General features: G+C 39.7%; 1 protein-coding gene across 1 annotated transcript in view; it reads right to left on the reverse strand.

Moving 5' to 3' along the window:
- The window catches only part of Gfral (GDNF family receptor alpha like), a 43807-nt gene that overhangs the window by 7708 nt on the left and 14314 nt on the right, over positions 1–21785 (reverse strand). The window contains exons 4-6 of the mRNA XM_021173366.1: positions 21453–21509; positions 19546–19876; positions 15731–15981 (exon numbers count right to left, since the gene is read on the reverse strand). Coding sequence (XP_021029025.1) covers positions 15731–15981; positions 19546–19876; positions 21453–21509 — 639 coding nt within the window. The remainder of the gene's footprint in view (positions 1–15730; positions 15982–19545; positions 19877–21452; positions 21510–21785) is intronic.

Consider the following 21785-nt stretch of genomic DNA (forward strand, 5'->3'; position numbering starts at 1 on the left):
TATGGGGGACTTTTGGGATAGCATTGGAAATGTAATTGAGGAAAATACGTAATAAAAAATATTAAAAATAAAAAAAAGATGAAATGCCTAAAAAAAAAAAAAAGAACTGTAACAGCTAAGCCAACACTGAATCAGGAGATGGCCCTTGGTTGAAAGCCCTTTTCAGTTATCTGCCTGGCCATATTTAAAGAACTAAAACAATTAAAGAGACAGAGTGTCCATTGTAGAGTAGGCATGCTAGAATAGAACAGTGAGAGAAACTGACTGGATCAAAGTGGGCATGGAGAAGTGTTGGGAGTAGTTATTAAGGCTGTAGACATATACTTCATGTACATTTTCAAGCTAATAGCTACCACATGTCACTGTTGTAAGGTTTAGACTGTGGGTTGTACTAGAAACAGATTGACTGAAGATGAAGGAGCTGACTCATGGTGACCTGGATACTTACAACACCACCAGAAAAAAAACCCTTCATTTGCAGAACCCATAGCACATCACAGTGGAGGAGTACAGCGAATTGCCCTTTGAAACAAGTCTGGTCAACTGATTTATGTGGCCTCCCACTTATCAGAGTACCTTGCCTCCCAACCAAAGTAGACACCATCATAAACTAGTGAACTCTAGAGTCTTATATAACTGAGCTGTTTTGAAAGTCCTTATCACATGCCTCTGGGGATTTTTTAATCTACCAAACTCAGGTGCCGATGCAACAATAGAATATAAACCCAACTTTTATAAACTCAAGGAATACTGTTGGTGGGGAAAGTTAGGCAGCCTTGGTGCTAACCCAAAACAAAAACAGCCAAGCAAACAAGCAACCAAGCAATGGACGGACCAACCAATCAACCAAAGAACCCTTCTTACCCTAAGTAGAGGAATAGAAAGGAAAGAGAGAAAGAAAAGGTGGCGGTGTTATATAAGCACACTGTTGAGACATCACTGAGAACCTGCACAGGTCTTGATGTAAGTTCTATCATTCCACACTGTTTTATCTAGTTAAAAGCTGATTGGTTGAGAGTAATGAATGAGACGAAATAAAGGCTGTTTGAGTTGCTTTACAAGACAACAGAGTGATTTTTAAATATTCTTCCAATGTTCTTAATGTTGTAAGGATTTTATTGGGCTTATGAAAAGGACTCCAAGAGAAAATTGTGGAAAAACTGATACTAATGGAAGATAAACTATTTGACATCACCAGTGGATTCCTAGGAAAGCTTTAATTGTTGCTTACTGGCCTCATCAAAGAGGCCTAATTTGTCTAAGTGCCAAACATCCTTTTCCATAGAAGTTCCCCATCTAAGATAATATCCCAGAGTGTAGGTGCCAGAGCAGTAACTATTAAATGCCCACATGTGGTATTTTATGGGAAGAATCTGATGCTATTATGTTGCTGTCTCATGAATACGTGTCCTTTAAGCCAGGAATACACACACTCATAATAAATGGCTTTTATGACTTCACATACACAACTTCGACATACAGAAAGTATAGAGGAAAGATTGCTTATTTTATGCAGGCTTGGCATGAACTCCATTCCCAATTACAGGCAATGAGGGGACTGGATGAAGCCAATGAAAGCATAGGCAGGAAAATGGAAAAGATAGCACAATGCCTTCACATAATAAAGACTGTTATTGTTCAAATTGCAACAATATTGTTTTGGTTTGTTTCTTTATATTCTTCCGTGATCTTAAATGTTTCTGTCCTCTATAGTGGTGCCAAAATGTGAGCTGTCTCACTCATCAGTGGCAACTCTTTAATCTTTCTTTTTTGGCGTGAGCACACAGCCAAGATAGTCAAGGATGATTCATGCATCATTTCATGCTCGGTGGCAGACTTTTCCTTCTCCCCTAAAAACACCTAAGCCTTTAAGAGCAGAATTGGGGAAAAAAGTGAAGGTTGGAGACAGATGTTCTCCTGTTGTTTCTGTTGAGGGTTTGTATACTTCAGTATTTCCAGATTTGAGCCGTGTGAAACATTTTCTGCAAAATAAGAAGCCAAGCCAAATTCACTGGGTTTCAGATCTGCAGACAAAATTTGAACCAGCTGGGTTTTATTGGTAACGTTTGTGAGCAAGAAAACCGAGTGGTGAAAATAAAGCCAGTATTTTCCCAAACTGGAATGGACGTGTCTTTTGGCTATCCCTTCCATCTATCTTCTCTTGAGAGAATTTTGAATTTTGAAAGGACCTCAAATAAAACGTGCCAGGTAATTCCTTGGAGTATCTGTTCAGAATATTAGCTAACAAAGATAGAAGATGGAAGCAAACCCTCTGCCTCTCATGGTCAAAATTCAGAGGAAGACAAAAGAGGCTGTGGCTCTACACAACCTGGATGTGAGTTGCTCAAAGCATGCTTTCTATGTGTATACTTTCAGGAGTAAAAACCAAGAGGCATCGACTTAAATCCACAAACACATACATCAAAACCTGACAATAATGGCACACGATGGCAGACTTACTGGGTTTGTGAATGGCAAAGCTCTGCCCCATGGTTTAAGTCCTTTTAGGTGGGAATTACTATGCTTATTATAACAACATATGCAATTTATATTTAAATATATAATAGTAGCAAACAAGCATGTCCTATTATGAGAAAGGGCAAAATATTAACAATGATTTCCATAATTTTAAAAGCAAGGCAATCAAAGATAATCTTAGTAAGAGAGATCTCCCTTTTCTCCAAATTTCAGTTCTCTGTTACCAGAAAGAATAGTATTCTTATACAAACTGAAGGAGCTGAAGGGGTTTGCAAACCCATAGGAAGAACAATATCAACCAACCAGACCCGCTCAGAACTCCCAGGGACTAAACCACCAACCGAGGAGTACACATGGAGGGACCCATGGTTCCAGTCACATATATAGTAGAGGATGACCTTGTTGGATCCCAATGAGAGGAGAGGCCTTAGGTCCTGTGAAGGCTTGATGCCCCAGTGTAGGGGAATGCCAGGGCAGGGAGGTGGGAGTGGGTGGGTAGGTGGGGGAACACCTTTATAGAAGCAGGGGGAGGAGAGGATAGATGATATAGGAGGTTTCTGGGGGGAGAACCAGGAAAGGGGATAACATTTAAAATGTAAATAAAGAAAATATCCAATAAATAAAAAGGAGCCAAATCAAAAAAAGAAAGAAAGAAAGAAAAAAGAAAGAAAGAAAAAAAAGAAAGGAAAGGAAAGGAAAGGAAAGGAAAGGAAAGGAAAGGAAAGGAAAGGAAAGGAAAGGAAAGGAAAGAAAAGAAAAGAAAAGAAAAGAAAAGAAAAGAAAAGAAAAGAAAAGAAAAGAAAAGAAATCATGTAAATTATCTTAAAATTTGATCTAGTCTTTGAAAGGAAAAATCCCTTGGCTGTTCATCTATTGTGAAGCTCCAATGCGGACAGCTGCCAGTTCAACATTGTCTCGTCAAAGCCGCAAGTGTTACCACAGCAAATATGGCATGCTCAACTATTCCAGGTTGTATTTTATGTGTGCAAACCTGTACTGCCAGCCAGCTGAGAGGTGCCCTTCTCATCCAAGCCCAATTTTACAATGGGAAGCATATATTCTGCACAGTTTTCTGAACATTGCAGGGAGGGTTCCAATACTCAAGCGATGACAACATTCTGCTGCCCGAATTTCAATTCCCATCCTTCAGAATAGCGAAGTTAAGGGGAATTCTCTGAGATCAAAGTCATCCACACTCTGTTGGATGGCCGTGCAACCATGCACAAATGGGCAGCAATAATGAGTTATTTGAAAGAAAAAAATGGAGGCGAGAGGACACACGTAATTAGGAGGAGGAAAGTAGACATGTTATAGAAATCCAAGGAAAGTTGGAAGGGAGAAAAGGTGGCTGGATATGACCAAATTTAATTGTAAAATGAATGTATAAAATTTTCAATGGATAAAAGAAGATAGAACTTTAAAGGTCTTGCTTTTCCATGCTTATGGCATTTTTTTTTTAAATGAGCACATTTGAGATGTAACCACAGTTTATTTTTACTTAACAAAACAGGTACCACTACATTAGTTTTTAATCACAACCAATGTCTCTTTGGGCTGAATTTGAGGGTGTGTTTCTATATGTGAGATTATAATTATTACATTTCTCCTTTCCCTTTCCTCATGCAAAATCCCTGTCCCATGCCCTTCCCTTTTACCTTTCATAGTCAAGGCCTCTTTTTCTTTTCATTAGTTGTTGTTCAGTGTTCATAGTTAGGTTTTTCTATTGCTGTGGTTAAACACCATGACCAGAAGCAAGCTGGAAAGAACACGGTTTATTTTCCTTACACTTCCCCATCATGGGCCATCATTGGAGGATGTCAGGGCAGGAGCTCAGGGTGCTGCTGCTACTGTTTACTGCCTTTCTCACTCTTGGCTCACTCAGATTACTTCCTTATACCTCCCAGAACCACCTGCCCAGGGATGACAGTATTCACAGTGATCTGGGTTCACCCACATTAATTACCAATCCAGAAAATGCCTTAGAGACTTGCCCACAGGCTAATCCTATGAAAGTATTATACCGGTTAAGAGTCTGCCTTTACCAGAACTAAAAGTTACTTCATTCTGATCGCAGGATGACCAACCAAGAAGAAATTGCAATTCAAAACGTGTATGCACTAAATTTGAAGTTAAATAATATCATAGATCAAATGAAGCTGACAGACATCTAAAGAATGTTTTACCTTAAATATCACATCATGTGCACTCTTCTCAGCAGCTCATAGATATTTTTTATAAACTAGATCCCAGGCTGTAATATAAAGTTAATCTCAAGGAAAACAAAAAGTTTGAAGTATCTCCATGTGTCTTCTGTGACTACGATTCAATTAGCCCCAAATCAATAGTACAGGATTATTTAGAAATTATGCAGATTCATTGATATTAAATAATACTAAAGAATGATGTAATCAAAAAGAAAAATTTAAAAATTCCTGGAAAAAAATGAATGTAAAAGCCCAAGATGCTAAAACCTCTGGGACACACTGAAAGCAGTTTTATGAGGGAAATTCATTGTGCTAAGTACATGTATTTTAAAAAATCAAATGGAGCCCAAATAAATGCCCTAAAGAGGTATCTCAAGAGGTTAGAAAAATGAATAACAAACCAGACCCAAAGCCACTAGATAGAAAGGAATAATACCAAGTCAAAAATTAATAAAATAAAAACAAAAGCAACAACAAAAATAATTCAAAGATTCAATGAAATTAAGAGTTAGTTCTATGAAAAGATGAATAAAATTGGCAGACCCTTAACAAAATTAACCGAAATGAAGAAAGACAAGACCCTAATTAATAAAATTATAGATTGGTAGGGGAGCATTATAACAGGATTTGAAAACATATATGCTTAATTGTGAGGCAGTGAGCTGTGCACAGACAGCCTGGTCCCCAGTGGAGTACAAGCCTTAAACTCCGGTGACCATAAGGGATGGCAGGTATTTGGCCATGCCTCCTGGGCCCCAGGCTCCTGCTGCAGTCATAGCCTCCCACAGCCTCCCACCCCCCCCCCCCCCCCCCCAACACACACACACAGAGGTATGTGGCCATCAATCATGAAGGCAATGCCCCAAGCTCCTGGTATTCTGTCTGGACTCCACTCCCACAGTTACCTGGCAACAGCTAGGTAGACCTAGCCCACTATAAAAGGAGTTGCTTGCCCCCTCCTCTCTCTCTTGCTCTCTTACTTTCTTGCTTCTCTCTTGCCCTCTTCTTCCCCCTCACCTGATTCCCTGTCCCCCTCTCTCTGACTTCTACTTCCCTACTCTCTCCCTCTTTCTGTCTTTCTATCATAAACACCTTAAAACCGTGGACTGCCTCTTCTCATCAGGATTCACCATGCTGGAGCAATGAAGCAGGTTTCCCTCTAAAAAGCCTTGAGTGCTCTAACCTCCCAGCAGGAGGCCTCCCTGCAATCCAGCCATGGTTTAAATCAATCCAAGCCTCAGACTGAGTAAGCCAGACACTCTCCTCCCTTCAGGACCTAGACAGTGCACTCTCCTCTCTGCCCTTTTCCCTTTGGTAGAGAATCCCCACTCTGTTCTCAGCAGTTCCATGACAGCTTCTGTGGTACTCTAGAGTGAGAACCTGACATCGCTGGCCTCCTTGCGGCCCAGGGACCCCAGAACTGGCTCTTCCATGGTACTCAGCGGTATCTGTGCTGCCCTAGAGTCAGAGTCCAACTCCAGTAGATCCGCAGAGACCCCAGACTGCACCATCCTTACCCCAGGAGCAGGGTCCTGTGTCCTGTGGCGTCCCACAGTTAGACACCTGCCTGGAGGTTCCATGGGGGTGCACATAGTCAAACTTCCACCTCGCCCACCCCACTTTTTGACCCACACTAAATTAAGTTGAAAAGCCTAAAAGAAATCAATGGATTTCTGGATACATCTGAAACATCAAAATTAAGCCAAGAGGAGATTAACAATTTAAACAGATCATAAAAATAAGAAGGAAAGAGTAACAAAAAGCCTTCAGGCAGAAGAAAAAGGTCACCTGGCTTGAGTGTATAATTCTACCACACTTTCAAGGAACTAAAACCCAGTACTTTTCAAATTATTAAAAAATTAGAAATGAAAGGACCATTTCTAAATGTCCTCCATAAAGCTGCCATTGCTCTAATTCCAAAGTCAGGTCAACATACAAAAACATATAGAATAGACCAATATGCCTGGTGAATATAGATGCAACAAGTCTAACACATACGTGCGAGCACACACACACACACACACACACACACACACACACACGAACAAAAATATACATTGCGCTTTGGTTTGCTTTCATGTTGCTGCAATAAACATGATGAACAGAAGCAATCCAGGGAGGAAATGTTTATTTCACTTTATGGGTTACAGTCCATTGTGAGTGGAAGTCAGGTCAGGCAGGTCCTTAATGTAGGAACTTAGATACAGGAACTGCAACAGAGGCCAAGGAGGAAATCTGCTTACTGGCTTGTTTACAGTGGATCTCTCAGCTTTGTTTTCGTGCAACTCAGGAGCATCTGCCTCTGCTAACTCTGCCCACAGTAGACTGGGCCCTCACATCGATAATTAATCAAGACAATGGCTCACAGTCTTGCATATGGGCCGATTTGATGGAAGCATTTTCTCTGTCGAGTTTCCCTCTTCCCAAATGACTCTAGTTTGTGTCAAGTTAACAAAACTAACCAGCGTAGTTATCCACCCCAATCATGTCCTTCAGTCCTAAGACAGGGCCCTTAATGGCAGGATGGGGACAGCAACCCCTTAGAAGATTTAGTGTGTCCTGTCTCAGGCAAAACTAACATTATGAGAGATAATTTTATACACAATAAATGTATGTCTGTTTGGCCTTATTGAACACATGTCCTACAGTTGCCCAACTGTCACACTGTATTTAAGAAGCCACTTATGTTTTGTCAAAATTATTGTTTGCCTATGACATCATTATGACAGTGTCAAGCCTATGGATTTCTGTGATTTTCCATATTCCTCAAGTTTACTGTCCACTGAGCTTCAGATTCTTCCCATGAGACAGCTATGTAATGTTTGTGACATTGCTCTGGTTTAGGGATGATGAAGATCTTGCCCATTGCAGACATGTTGATGTTGGGCTGCCTCTACAAAACTATATTGTACACTAGAGTCTATTAATTTTGAAACATGACATTCAACCATTAGGGTTGTTTGTATTGATCATGTTTTAAAATCTACATTTGAAAGTTGGCCTGACAAGAAATAAATAAAGAAAGAAAAAAGCGAAGGAAGGAAGGAAGGAAGGAAGGAAGAAAGAAAGGAAGGAAGAGAGAGAGAGAGAGAGAGAGAGAGAGAGAGAGAGAGAAAGAGAGAAAGAGAGAAAGAAAGAAAAGAGGGACTCTGTTTATATTTTAGGTTTGAAAGATAATAAAGTTAAAAACCACTGGTTTTCTCCTGAGATCTGAGTCCAAAGAAACATTTGGAATTCTAAGTCTATAAATTAAAATACATAAAAGGCAAAACTTACAGAATTTACCATGCTTATATGTTTCTACATTGATTTGTAACTGAACTCATTTTAAAGAAATGGTTTGTTTGTTTTTATTATTCTTTTCATTGCTAACTTAAAATACATATGCTCGATCTTTAAAAAAACAAAACAAAACACAAAAGCCTTTTCAAATAATGAAAAACAAGATCCTAGAGGAACAATCACAGAGTTCTAAAAGGGAAAATATAAATTTATAAGTAAGTGTCTACGAATTTGATGACCTACAAATTCACCATGGAGCCACTTTAATCCAGAAAATACAACATATTTGAATGCTTAGAGACTATGTAATAAATATGAATATAGACTAGAGAAAGTCTGTTGAATGTTCCTTGAAAACCAGAAGACTATTTTAGCACCTGGACTGAATTTGAAGGAAACTAAACTTGAATTAAAGTTTTGTGTAGACACCAAGAAAAAGTCAGTGGTTTTGGCTAGTCCAAGTGGTTTATTTAAAGACAGAACTTAACATAAAGTTCCTGGAACACTGCCTTATATTTGGCTGTAAGACACGGTCGTGTGTGTGTGTGTGTGTGTGTGTGTGTGTGTGTGTGTGTGTGTGTTTATGTGAAGGAGGGAGGGAAGACAAAGAGAGACAGAGTCAGAATTGCAATTAGAAATGTTTTCCACATTGCTCTTTGTTTAATTTACATAATGTACAATTCTCCTTCTCAGCCAGAGAGTGATTTCATGACACTGAAAATTAAGACAAACATCTTAAAAGATGAGCTTGAGCCTTCATTAATTCATCATCACAGTCTCTAAATTATCTTTTAAAAATGAACACAGTCTTATGCAGTACAGAAAAATATGCAGTAATGTGTTATGCACCATCCCATACTCATGGGTGGGTTTAAAAGACTGTCTATGAGTGCACTGACTGATGGAATAGGATTCTGGATACAGACCTTCACTGGGAAAGAAGCAGACGAATGCTGTTAAGAAAGAATAAATCATATATCCACTGAATGCACACAAACATGATAAATAAAGCAGTTTTACTAGCATCTTGATATCTATGAGAAGGCATGAATAGACAGATGAAGAGATGGGGCTATAAAATGAAACTAAATGCTAGAGCATGGAGTGGCCAGAAAGCTCCTTCACTTAAGACTAAACCTTACTTAATACGTAAGCACATGCTATTTCTTGAAAGCCAGCTGGATGTTGAAATCCTCCCGAAACAAATCTCCCATCTTTATATTTTCAAATAGATACAGTGAGGACTAAGGCAGCTTAGGTGATGTACACATTTAAGAACAAAGCCATGTTTGGATTGTGCTTTACTTGCAGAGCTGAAATGAATCCAAGCCTTACAGTGAAATAGATACTATTCCGAACTTAAAGAAGTAGATCATCACAAAAGAACAGTGTTAGGACATGAAGATGACCAGTGCTCTCATTACAGTGAACATCTGCACCCTATGTGTTCTAACTCCTGATCTTTTTACTTAAACATTTGAATTGAACATTTTTAGCTTGGCATCCTGCTTACCCTGTCTCACAGATGCAGGTATGGCCATGAGTACCACCAGAGCCATTGTCAATCGTCCCAAGAGGACACTGTAGCACTAGAATTCAAGACAAGGAACTTTGGGGCTGTAACACAGCCCCATTCCCATTTGCATCTTCTTTGCTTTTGCTAACCTTGTCAACAGGATGTCACATGGAGCCCTTAAAGCCTGCCTTCTCTTCAGAAGGTTAGAGTCAAGGTCATTACAATTGGCAAGATAATAAAGCTTTGTGGATATAAAAAAAAAGAAAAGAAAGTTTTTAGTTTAAGATGAAATAAAAGATTGATGATCTTAATCTTAATTCTAACAAGGGGGAAAAAATCACTTTCATTCAAGGACAGGGATACCACCAAGAGAGAATATATACTGTTTTGTTCCCTTTTCCATGGATTTATTGGTGCACTCTTGTGTTTTCTCTGTTGTGTGTCTGTTGTATATCTGTGGTTGTTGGGAGGATTGGACAAAGTGTGCCACCAGAGGAGCTTCATGACTTTGTGCTTAGTAACCTTGCCTTTTCCCATGCAGACCTTTCTTGTTCCCTGAGAGGTATGAGTGAGCAAAGGAGGCTCTTGGACTTGACACTGGAGACTAAATTTTTCCACATGTGGATAAGAGCAGTGACTCCCAAACTTGGCTACAGTCAGAGTTATCTGGACAAGATTGGTTTTATACAAGAAATTCTGTAGATATTTCTGAGGGTGATTCAAGTATGGGAACCAAAAATTTGATGTTAGTTAATTCCCTTTGGCTTGGAGTTATGTTTGGCCTATTAGGGTCTTCATTTATAACAGAATATTTATTCCAAATAAAATTGTGAGAATCAAAGAGCTTCTGTGAACACTTAGTTGAAAATCTTAAAAATGTGTATGATTTTTGTAAAGTATAAAAAAAAAAGTACAACAACCTAGAAACAAAACCTGGAAGTAGAATTAATAGACTAGTTTTAAGTTCAAAACTTATACAATAGTTTTTAAAGTAATATGGTTAGAGGACACACTACTTACTATATAATAGTCACTTGATACATGGGATTCTTTCTCAGTATGGTGTACAGAGTCTTTGGTAAGCTATATGAGTATAGCTACAGGACACACCTCTTGTGTTGTGGAATAAAGTCACACCACACACAAAGCCTGTTTACTGTTTGAAATACATCTTTGAATATTATCAGATCAATTAGGCAACTGGTTCTAGGAAATGGTGTGTCAGTGCTCACTGTTAATGGACATCTTCCACAAACCACAAATCCAGAGGTGGCCCTAGACAGCAGGTTGAAAGAGAAGCCCTCATTGCAGGTAGTGCATGCTCTGTTCTCAGTTTTGCTTGTCTAGAAAGAGAAGTGGCTAGACATAAGACTCATGGTGGGTGGTTACTTTCTTGATCAAGATGAAAAGAACAAATATGGAAATTGGTAAACATGGAAGGGGAGGGGGGACAGCATGTGGAAGGTTATATGCTAGTGGTAAAAAGTGGGCAGATTTCTCTGGGAGACTCCATCTTCCACAATGTGCCCTCTATACCAAGGTGAAGTTAATAGACTATGCAGTGTAAGTCTACAACCTCTCTATGCCCACATGATGAAGTATGACACTGTTATAGTGGAAAGAATGGGAGCTAGCTCTGGGTATCACAGAAAGGATTTCCCTTCCCTAAGGCTGGCTAGTCAAGATCCTTCTAATGATGAATGGCAAGTCTTCCAGCATCATCAAAGACCTGTAGATAGCCCTTACTTTGGCAGATTAACAGTACATTGATGAAATGATTGTCTGAGCCTGATATAGCTGTCTCCTGAGTGGCCCTGCCAGAGTCTTACAAATAAGAGGCAGATTCTCACAGCCAACTATTGTACTGAGCATGGGGTCCCCAATGGAGGAGTTAGAGAAAGGACTGAAGGAGCTGAAGGGGTTTGCAACCCCATAGGAAGAACAACCATATCAACCAACCAGACCCCCCCCCCCGGAGCTCCCAGGGACTATGCCACCAATCAAGGAGTACACATGGCTCCAGCTGCGTATGTACCAGAGGATGGCCTTGTCAGGCATCAATGGGAGGAGAGGTCCTTGGTCCTATGAAAGATCAATAGATTCCCCAGTGTAGGAACTCACTCTGTAGATCAGGCTGGCCTTGAACTCAGAAATCCACCTGCCTCTGCCTCCCAAGTGCTGGGATTAAAGGCATGTGCCACCACTGCTGGACTTGGCTTGGTTCTTTATACAACCCATGACCACCACTCAGAGTGGCACTACAGTAGCCTCAGCCCTCCTATGAATCATTAATCAAGAGTCTCGTAGATTTGCCTACAGGCCAACTGATAGAGGTGTTTTCTCAATTGGCATTTCCTCTTCCCAGAGGCCTACAGTTTAAGTTAAGTTGACAAAACTAACCAGCACAGGGCTCTATTCAGCATTTTGCATGCACATATTTAAGAGTTCCAAATATTATGGTTACTACAAAGAGGAACAGAGTTACAAGGATGACTATTTTGTCTTTTTTTTCTCCTATGACATAGTCTCATGATATAGTTACAAAGCATTGTTGAGAGATTCAAAAGGAGCAACTTTTAATTGAGTGTTTTAGAACAAAACTACATAGATTTGTACAAACTAAAGACTCCTCCTGTTCTTTAAACTGGTCTCAGATAGACTAATATCCATGATCCATTGCTCTATGCCTTGTATTCTTCTATGAGTGACAGACATATTCTGACGTGAATTTGTATTTCCCAGCACAATGATGAATAAATTGGATCGGTATTAGGGGGACATTGCTTTATATATTTTGTTGGAGATATAGTGGCAGAGATTGGCTTTAAATACACCAAATTCATTTCCCTTTCAACCAGAAGGGAACTGAATTTCACTTACTTTGCAGGTAAGTGAAACTGAAAGTGATACGCAAGCAACTTAGGACTGAGGCACTAAAGTGTCTGGAGTGTATTTTTCATTAGCAGGGTAGATGTGTTAGATGGGTTCTATGAGCCCAGAAGAGAACTTGGAGCGACTAAAATAGCTCTGTGACACCCGAGTTTCCAATCATCTTCAATTTCCACCCCCAAATGCTCTCTTTGTAATTATTTTATGTTGGTGAAAAATTAAATCTTGTGTCAATCTACTGATATACTATCTACTTTGTATTCTACAGAGGCCAATGATTCTGTACAACAAGACAGGGAGACCCAGTATCCATACAACCCATAGCTCAGATCAGGTGGTTTCACTAGACAGCACAAACATCATGAAATGATTATTCTACGTGAGCATTGAGTAAGGTTTTCTAACAAGAATGGAGACTTGAAGTGGGGACTCATTAGTTTTTCAAACAGAGATTAGAGAAATTAAAATGTGAACTGATATTGACAAAAGGTAACTGTAGTTCCCCCATAAGTAAGAGATAGAGTTGAGTAGATCCCCAACCCTTCCCTTACAAAAGCCCAGTCAGGTGGACTCAGCTCGGTGGCTGAGGCTAGATTCAGGGTAGCCTTTCTGCTCAAGCCTGCTGTTGAGACTACCTTAAACCATTAAATAAGAAAGTCCTGGATGTAAGGGAGATGTGGAAAAGGAATAAGGCAGATGTGGAAAATAAATTAAAATAAAGTGACTTCTTTTTTGAAAATTGCATTTTGACACATGAAACTAAGTAAAAGCAGATAGATTAGAAAATTAACACATGCTTTAGAGATTATATTGCCAAAGAAATCACTAATTAAAACAGTGTAAAACAACAACAACACCACAAACCATGTGATTGTTAAACTTTACCTAACCTCTCAAAATGGACAATCTGAAACTGACCTGAGTTCTGCAGTCATCAAAGAAGCCATAGTACTCCAACCAACTGAGGTATGGCCTTGGGAGAATCAAGTCAAGAAGAGCCTTGTAGAAGACAGAATGGAAGACATGGGAGGTGGTTCTTTGAAGATGCGTGGCCCAGGGCATAATTATACTTTCTAGCTAGATCTCATTATTCTGTACTCAGTAATTCTCCCTCCCTCCCTCCCTAACTCTCTCTCTCTCTCTCTCTCTCTCTGTATGTGTGTGTGTGTGTGTGCTGCGTGTGCTGCGTGTGCTGTGTGTGTGTGTTTGTGTGTGTGTGTGTGTATGTATTTGATATTTGTGGTAAATGGAATAGCAGTGAACAGTCTGCTGTTCATAGGTTCTTTGCTTACTCTAAGGCAGAATGTGGGATTGTATATCATACAATTGACTTTGGGTTGGTGTCAGAATGGAACTTTGGAAAACTGTGATGTCCTTTAAGGAAAGGGATAAATATACTGTCTGTGTAAACTAAAAAAAAAAATAAAAAAATAAAGAGAGAGCTTATATTTGTTAAGAGGTGGGGCATGGCGGGGGCAAACCGTAGCAGTTGTATAGCTGTTGGTTGATAGTCTTAGTGTTCTTCCTTCTGAGGCATAGTTAGACTAAAATGTTCAGACTTCCAGAAGGTAGGTATGGCCCTGTGAGTTGTTGTCAGGTATGTGTAAGAGATGTTCATTGCTGTCACTATCACACAATAAACAGTCCAGTGTGGCTACACTGTATACTACTTATTCTTTTTCTGTTCTGAGGCTGAGTGACTGGAAAGTACCTAGCCTTTCTTAGATGGCTCTTTATAATGCTGACAGAGTCTGTGTTGTATCGAAAGGGACCCATCCTGTGTAGAGCTGCTGTTGGTTGTACCTTCCAGCACAGTACTGATGTTCCAAAGATGATGTAGTCACCATGGATGCAATCATGCAGGAGAATACAGACTTCCATTAGTATAGACCCATCCCTGAACACTATGAACTGCATAATTGGATAAGCCTATAAGGCAAATATTGAAAAAATCATCAGAAGAATAAAATTCAAAATATTGAGGGACAGCATAAAGCAACAAACCAAATCAAATCAAACAAAACCAAAACAGTGAACTGTTTCTGAATTGGCTTGAGGTCTAAAAATGATTAGAACTTGTAGGATTTTGACATGGATGTGGTGGGTGCCCAATGGAAAAACCTGATCTATGCTCAGATAGCAGAGTCATGACAAAGTGCATAAAAGGGAAAGGAGCTGAAACAAGACACAAGCAACTCCTTAGGGCTGAACAGATGCAAGGCTTAGGGTGACAGGTAGAGACAGCTGGCTCTGGAAAACTACCTATCACTGGCTACAGGGGAATAGCAGCAGACAGAGACACACATGAGCTCCAACCTCCTCTAGCATGTCCTATGAGCTGTTTATATAAAACTGTTGGAGAATCTCAAGACAGTGAGGTCAATGAATTCATCCCCAACCAAGCCCATTGCCTAAATTTCAGTTTTCTTTTTCCTAAAGATTAACTTTAAAAATATATTTACATCTTATTTCTAAAAGTTAACAAACAGGTTTGTTAAAGCCAAAAGGGACAGAAAAATAAATCACAGGAAAGATAGACTTTAGGAGCAAGATACCTTCAATTGTAGACTTTTAAAAATCAATCAACCCTGGTGAGCCCATCTTGACTACTCACATCCTTGTGTAGTTTGCTCCTGAAGTCACTCTGAGATTGGCATAGGACTTCCTTTGCTCACTGACATATTCACAATACGATAGCAGGGGATACTTGAGAAATACTTATATATTTTGTCTTAGTCACTAGGAATTCTGCCATATCATGTAACAGTCCCAGGCTATATTGCTGAAGGAGATACCAGAGGAGAAATATGCTGTACCAGCTGACAGTGCTTGCTAAATATACCAGCTTTCAGCTTTGTCAGTCCAGCCTCAATAGAGCCATCAGGTATCTATGAGTGTCTATACATTAGGGAGTCTAGACAAAAGGCAATTCACCCAAGGCCAGTGTATAAAACTGTTCTGCTAAGTAGCTAAATGGTTAGTGATTTTCGACCAATGTCCTGGAGTTGATTTGTTGTTACATAACAATGAATAATTGATATGTTCAGCATGTAAAAGAAGCTTTTTATGCTTTCCATAATAAAATCAGTAAATGATAATAAAGAGTAACTTATCATTTTAAACAGTGTATCACTTTCTGCTAAGAGAGAGAGAGAGAGAGAGAGAAGGCAAAACCGGAACATAACCAAAATAGCAAGCACAAATTGTCTTTATGAACATTTTGGTTCAGGTTGTCTGGATTACCTTTTGTTTTTGTTTTTCTTTTCTTTTTTTCTTTCTTTTTTTTTGGTATAGTGGAAAACAAGATAGATATGTAGATAAGCAGATACGTAATAGACAACCTTTTCACTGGACAACTTACTGAAACACGATTTGCTATGAAGCATGTGCTGGAAAATCATGCACAAGTGTTCTTCATCCTGTGTAACGCCCCTGCAAGCACAGGGTACTTGCAGGACTGTCCCGAAGGTTCCTAGGAAGGCAGCCCTGCAGCTCTCACTCCCAGAACAAGTAAGGTCTTGCTTGCCTAACATGCTAATGCAGGTCTCATCTTCATGGCACTTCCCAGTTAGGTGGGGCCAGCATTCTGTCTGGAATGTTCGGTAGTGTGTCCTAGAAGAAAGTGAAGAACTGGATATAGTCTATGGGTGATTTCACGTTAACATGTGATGGTCTCTTACCTAATGAATCACCAGCCTGGGGGAGGATGAGATGCTGGTTCCAAGACATAATGGAAAGCTGACTTTGTACTTTCAAGCATCACATAGGGAATGTGGCGATGAAAAACAAAAATCAAAATAGTGAAACGTGCAAGTTACTATCCTTTCCTGAGACTGTTTTCCCTGATGGCCGGTTATAGCCCAATGCTTTGCAGCATCAACGACTTGAGAGATCTAGTAAAGAACTTTTTGAAACCTTATACAATTTTAGAGCTAACATTTAGACACTGCCCTCCACCAAAACAATTCTTTATTCTGTTTCCATGCTTTCGTACTGAATTGAATTTCAAAATTATTTTGAGATTTTTTTTTCCTTTGAAAGTAAGAACTAAGGCTGATGAACATGTTTCCCCAAAAGAAATTTCACAAATTCTGGTAACCTATCAGATCACCTTACAGGGTGAGACTGAAGCCCGGACAATGAAGGGTCAGTGGTGGGCAGAGAGATACCTTGATTGAAGCTATTTAGGCATTCAAATCCTTGGTCTTCCATTTAAACTCTAATGTCACATCAGCCTCCTGCAAGGTGTACTTGGAGGTGGGAAGTGTCACTAGATCCACTCTTTCCTCTTCCCAGTGTAACCATGTTGATTAAGTCTCCTCTTTGTTTGTTTTCCAGTATTAATTTGACTCCTTTAATTGACTTACTGAGACCAATTGTCCAAACCCAGCTTGGACACAGATGGTGGATTCCCACACCCACCAATTTGAATACAAAAAATTAGCATAGGGACATATGACTAACCTATAATCCCATGTCTCTCAGGAAGCTGAAGTAGAGGGCCTAGTGTGAGACCAGTGGTGACTACCTACAAAAACAGCCTTGTCTATATTCATCATCTCCTGCAGTGCTTACCTGTATCCCAAACTGTCTACAAAAGCATGTGTATCTGACCAATGGAAATATAAATTCACCCTAAACATAAACTCGCATGTGTTAATCAAAACCTCAGGGAGAGAAAGAGAGCCAGGCATGCTGAGCCCAGTTGAAGTTCCTAAGCATGACTACCTGCACACGACAGTTTGATGTCAGCTAGCAGCTAGAGTGAAAGTTTTCCCTGAGAACATAGACCACTCATAATGTCACTCAAAGGCTGCAAGAGTCCCCCTACTGCAGTAACCCTCAAGGACTAGTAATTTCTGACTTTCTTTTCTGTGGCTTTCCCCTTTCACTGTTACTTCAGAGGGCGCCATGCACTTCCATTGCCTTTGCAATATCTTGCCTGTTGGATTGCTTTGTGTAACTTAAGAGACCAACTCAGTCATTTCCTCCAGTTAGGTCAAGCAGTCCTTTTTGGGAGCACTCTTTAAATTACAACGTTTTTGGTCTATACTTATCTTCTTTATTGTATCCTTAAATGGGGTGTTTATTTGCTTGTTTTTGATATTATAACTTAATTATAACATTTTCCCCTTCCCCTTTCAGAGGCTAGGATCCCTCTGTGGTAGGCAGACAGAGAGGGAGAGGGGCCATGGAAATTTTCCAAGATGACTGACTTCTTCCAACTAACCAACCTAAATTAAGTGAGGAAAACTCTTCAGAGGCTTTAAAAAAAAGCAATATTCACGTTGGCTCTCTGGCTCTCTCTCTTCCTCCTTCTGTCTCCCCTCCTCACCCCTTATTGAGTTTTCCTTTCCTCTGCAAGCCTTGTAACTCTTCTCAGAATCTTTTTGCTGGTCTCTGAAATCAATCTTTAATGAAATGTCCTCACCTCTTCCCAAGATATGTGTCACCCACTCTGTCCCTCATTTAAACTAGAATGTTGTTTCTGCTCTCTTTTCATGTTAAGCTATCAGCCTTCTCCTGTTCATAATTTCTCAACCTTTGTAACAAACCTTTCAGCACACAGGAGTCTCTCCCAGCCTTTGAGGAGAGTGGATTTGTTTGGCTTCATGAATCCTCACTCTACTGAGCAGAAGGTCTTTTTCTCTGGGTGTGTGCTGCAGGTGTGTATTTTACCATCCACAATAAATACCTTTCTTTAATGCCGATTCTATATCCTTGGTGCTTAAGATTTCTCGACTGCCCTGCCGGTTGCGTTCAAGCTTTGCCCTGCCTTTTACTTCTTTAACTGCTGGAGAAAAGAATTCTGATCCACTTTAGATTTTCTTCCCTCTGATCCCTTTTAACCTGAGAATTGCACATGACTTTTTATGGTATATTTTCTTATTAACTGTCTTCTTTAACTAAAATAAACAAGCAAAACAGACATTCCTAACTGAAGCCAAGATGGGTGTCTGATTACTCTATATTTTGAATGAACAAATAAGCAACTAGCCTTACCCTCCTCTATGACTATACTGGCTGGGGTTTTATGTGTCCACTTGACACAAGCTAAGATCATCTGAGAGGAAGGAGCCTCAGCTGAGGAAATGCCATCATGAGATCCAGCTGTAAGACCATTTTCTCAATTAGTAATCAATGGGGAGTGGTGCCATTCCTGGGCTTTTGGTCCTGGGCTCTATAAGAAACTAGTCTGAGCAAGCTCAGGAAGCAAGCCAGTAAGCAGTACCCCTCTAAGGTCTGTAACAGCTCCTGCCTCCAAGATCTTGCCCTGTTTGAATTCTTGTTCTGACTTCCTTCAGTGAAGAACAGTAATATGGAAGTAGAAGCTGAATAAACCCATTCTTTTTGTCATGGTGTTTTGTTTTAGCAATAGAGACCCTGACTCAGACAATAACAGATAACATGAGGATGAGAAATCAGAAAAAAAGGTAACATTTTTGATGTCACGGGCACACAAATAAGCAGGGAATATCTACACCATACTCAAACTACCTTGTTCTTCTCAGTCCACAGCTTGAGAAAGAAAGTATTTGTTCTGAAGGTTAAAGAGTTACCCTGCCAAAATTAACAGACTTTTCCACACATTAGGCTATGTGTGGTGCTTCATGTCTGTTAATCCAGTACTCAGAGAGCTGAGGCAGAAGGACTGTGGATTCCAAGCCAGCCTGGTATACAGAGAAAGATCTTGTCTAAAATAATCAGAAACCAAATAACAACAACAACAAAAATTCTATAATCACATCAATGAAAAATATCTAATTACAAAGCTGATTGTGGGCCAAAAAATCCTGACAAACTGAGTTCAAATCATAAAACCCACATGGTGAAAGGAGAGAACCAACTCACAAAAATTGTCTGAATGCATGTACACATGCACACACACACACAAACGACAAATATGAACTTTGAAAGGATGATATACGGGCCATCACAGTTCCTCATAGTGAGTTTCTTTATTCTAAAATTCTGCTCTGCATTTTACATTTGAATTTCAAAAAGGGTGCCACAACACATGTACCACAGATTCAAAATGTGAATTGTCTGGCTCTATTTACCCTATTTTGGATGATGGTGGGAACTCTAGCAATGGAAGGAGATCAGATGTTAGGGTTGGACTATAACAAATAAGGTGCCGAAATAAGAAAGCAAGGTATGTGTGTTTTTACTCACCTGCATAATTCATCATTTCGGCAAGTGTGAATTACACTGAGGCAAGTGGGGGGTGGAACTATATTCAGTGCACATGGCTTGCTGTGAAGAGTTTCTTTGGATTGCTGACAGGGTATATCAGATTGAGCACAGTCACAAAAAGCCAACATCTGGGCAGTGTTAAAAGGCATATTTTGATAGAAGAACCGTATGGCTGCTTGGCAGTGTTTCACATCACACAGATTTCCATTTGCTGAGCATGCTTTAAGGTAAAGGGCCAACTGTGCATTACAAACCACATCCCCTACACACGCCTCTGTCACCTCCAAACAAGACTGCATCTGTTTGAATCCTGAAAGCAAGAAAATGCCCAGGTCATACAAAAATAAGCTTAGGGTTATACATAGAGAACTTGCAAGCAAATCTATGGGATGTCCACAAGCTGAGTATAAAAGTGTAACCAGGCTGCTATGATTTCTTTAAAGGCTTGATGGTGCAATGTTTGAATCCTCTTTCACCAATACTATATACATATTGTGTTGGAATGGACAGGACCGAAGTGGAGCTAAGTTTCTCAAAATAAGCATTTACTGTTCAGAAATAGAAACTGAACTGTGTACCTTATTGTGTGCTCAACAACTTGTGTCAAAATCATCCTTGTTCTGTCACAGTCAATTGGGAGTGTATGGATTGAAAATTCTGAACAAAGATTAACACAGTTACTCCTGCCTAGGAAGATGCTCATAATGTGGTGAAAACACACACACACACACACACACACACACACACATATATATATATATATATACACATATATATAACTACTACCTCTCACATCACTACAGGCACCCACAAAAACAGTTGGCTTCAAACCTTTTAGGTTGTATGACCTTACGATTTATCCAAACCTTTGGTTTCAGTAAAGATGTATTTCTCAGGACTTGCAAGGAGGGACCTTTGATGAAATGCCTGACACTAGGGAGAGGGAACTTATAGAGCCCACCTCCAGCAGGAAGACAGGACATCAAGGGAGGGATGGGGTTGCCATCCCACAGTCACACCTCTGACCCATAATTGTTTCTGTATGAAATTACAGGGATGAAAATGGAGATGAGCCTAAAGAAAAGAAGGTCCAGCGACAGGCCCAAAGTGGGATCCAGCTCAAGGGGAGATCCCAAGGCCTGACACTATTACTGAGGCTATGGAATGCTCACAAAATGGGATCGTGACTGCCTTCTGAAAGACCCAACAAGCATCTGAAAGAGTCAGATGCAGATATTTGCACCCAACCAATGGACAGAAGCAGCTGAGCCCTGTTGTTGAATTAGGGAAGGCTGAAAGAAGCTGAGGAGAAAGGTGATCCTATAGGAGGCCCAGCAGTCTTAATTAATCTGGACCCCTGAGATTTTTCAAACACTGGATCACCAAACAGATAGCATACACCAGCTGATATGAGGCTCCCAACACACATGCAGTAGAGGACTTCCAGGGCTATGTTCATTCAGAGATGATGCACCTAACCCTCAAGAGACTGGAGGCATCAGGGAGTTTAGAGGTCAGATAGGGTGGAGGGTGGGGGCATCCATGTGGAAACAGGATGTGGTGGGGAGGAGGTGTGGGATGTGGAGCAGTTGAAGGATGGGAGGGGAAGGGGTGTGGAATAGAATATGAAGTGTAAAAAATGAATTACAAATAAAATTAAATTTAAAAAAGATGTATTTCTCAGAATAGAGGATGGAAGGGCTAAACAATTGCCTTCATAATCATTGTTGGAAAGAATGTCATGGTTTTGCTGCATGTCTTTTTTCAATCTTTAAGCCACACAAATTATTCTGTATTGGCATATCATTGAGAATCCTCATAACAACATTTGAATCATAACATCCAGTTTTTATAATGTAGGTAAAAATGGTAGTTTATAATATTACCATGATATAAAGGAGTAGTTAGATTCCATTTATATTTATTGTCCTTTTTCATGTTGTCTAGAAAGAAAATAAAGAAAGCATTTCACTACTGAAGACTGAAATTTCCTAGAGGCTAAGAATTCATCCCACAAATATGTACAAATATAGACAAATGCACACAAACTTGTATAACACTCATTTAACCCTTGATATTTAAAATTAATGATTGATGGGTGAAGAAATATGCAAGTAAATTGAAAAGCTTTATTTTGTGAATTCACTTACTTGAAAATATGAATTAATGCTGATGACTAGAGCATGTACAATTGTACAATAAAGCAAAAAAAAAAAAAA

Source organism: Mus caroli, chromosome 9 (genome assembly GCF_900094665.2).
Source record: "Mus caroli chromosome 9, CAROLI_EIJ_v1.1, whole genome shotgun sequence".
NCBI lineage: Eukaryota > Metazoa > Chordata > Mammalia > Rodentia > Muridae > Mus > Mus caroli.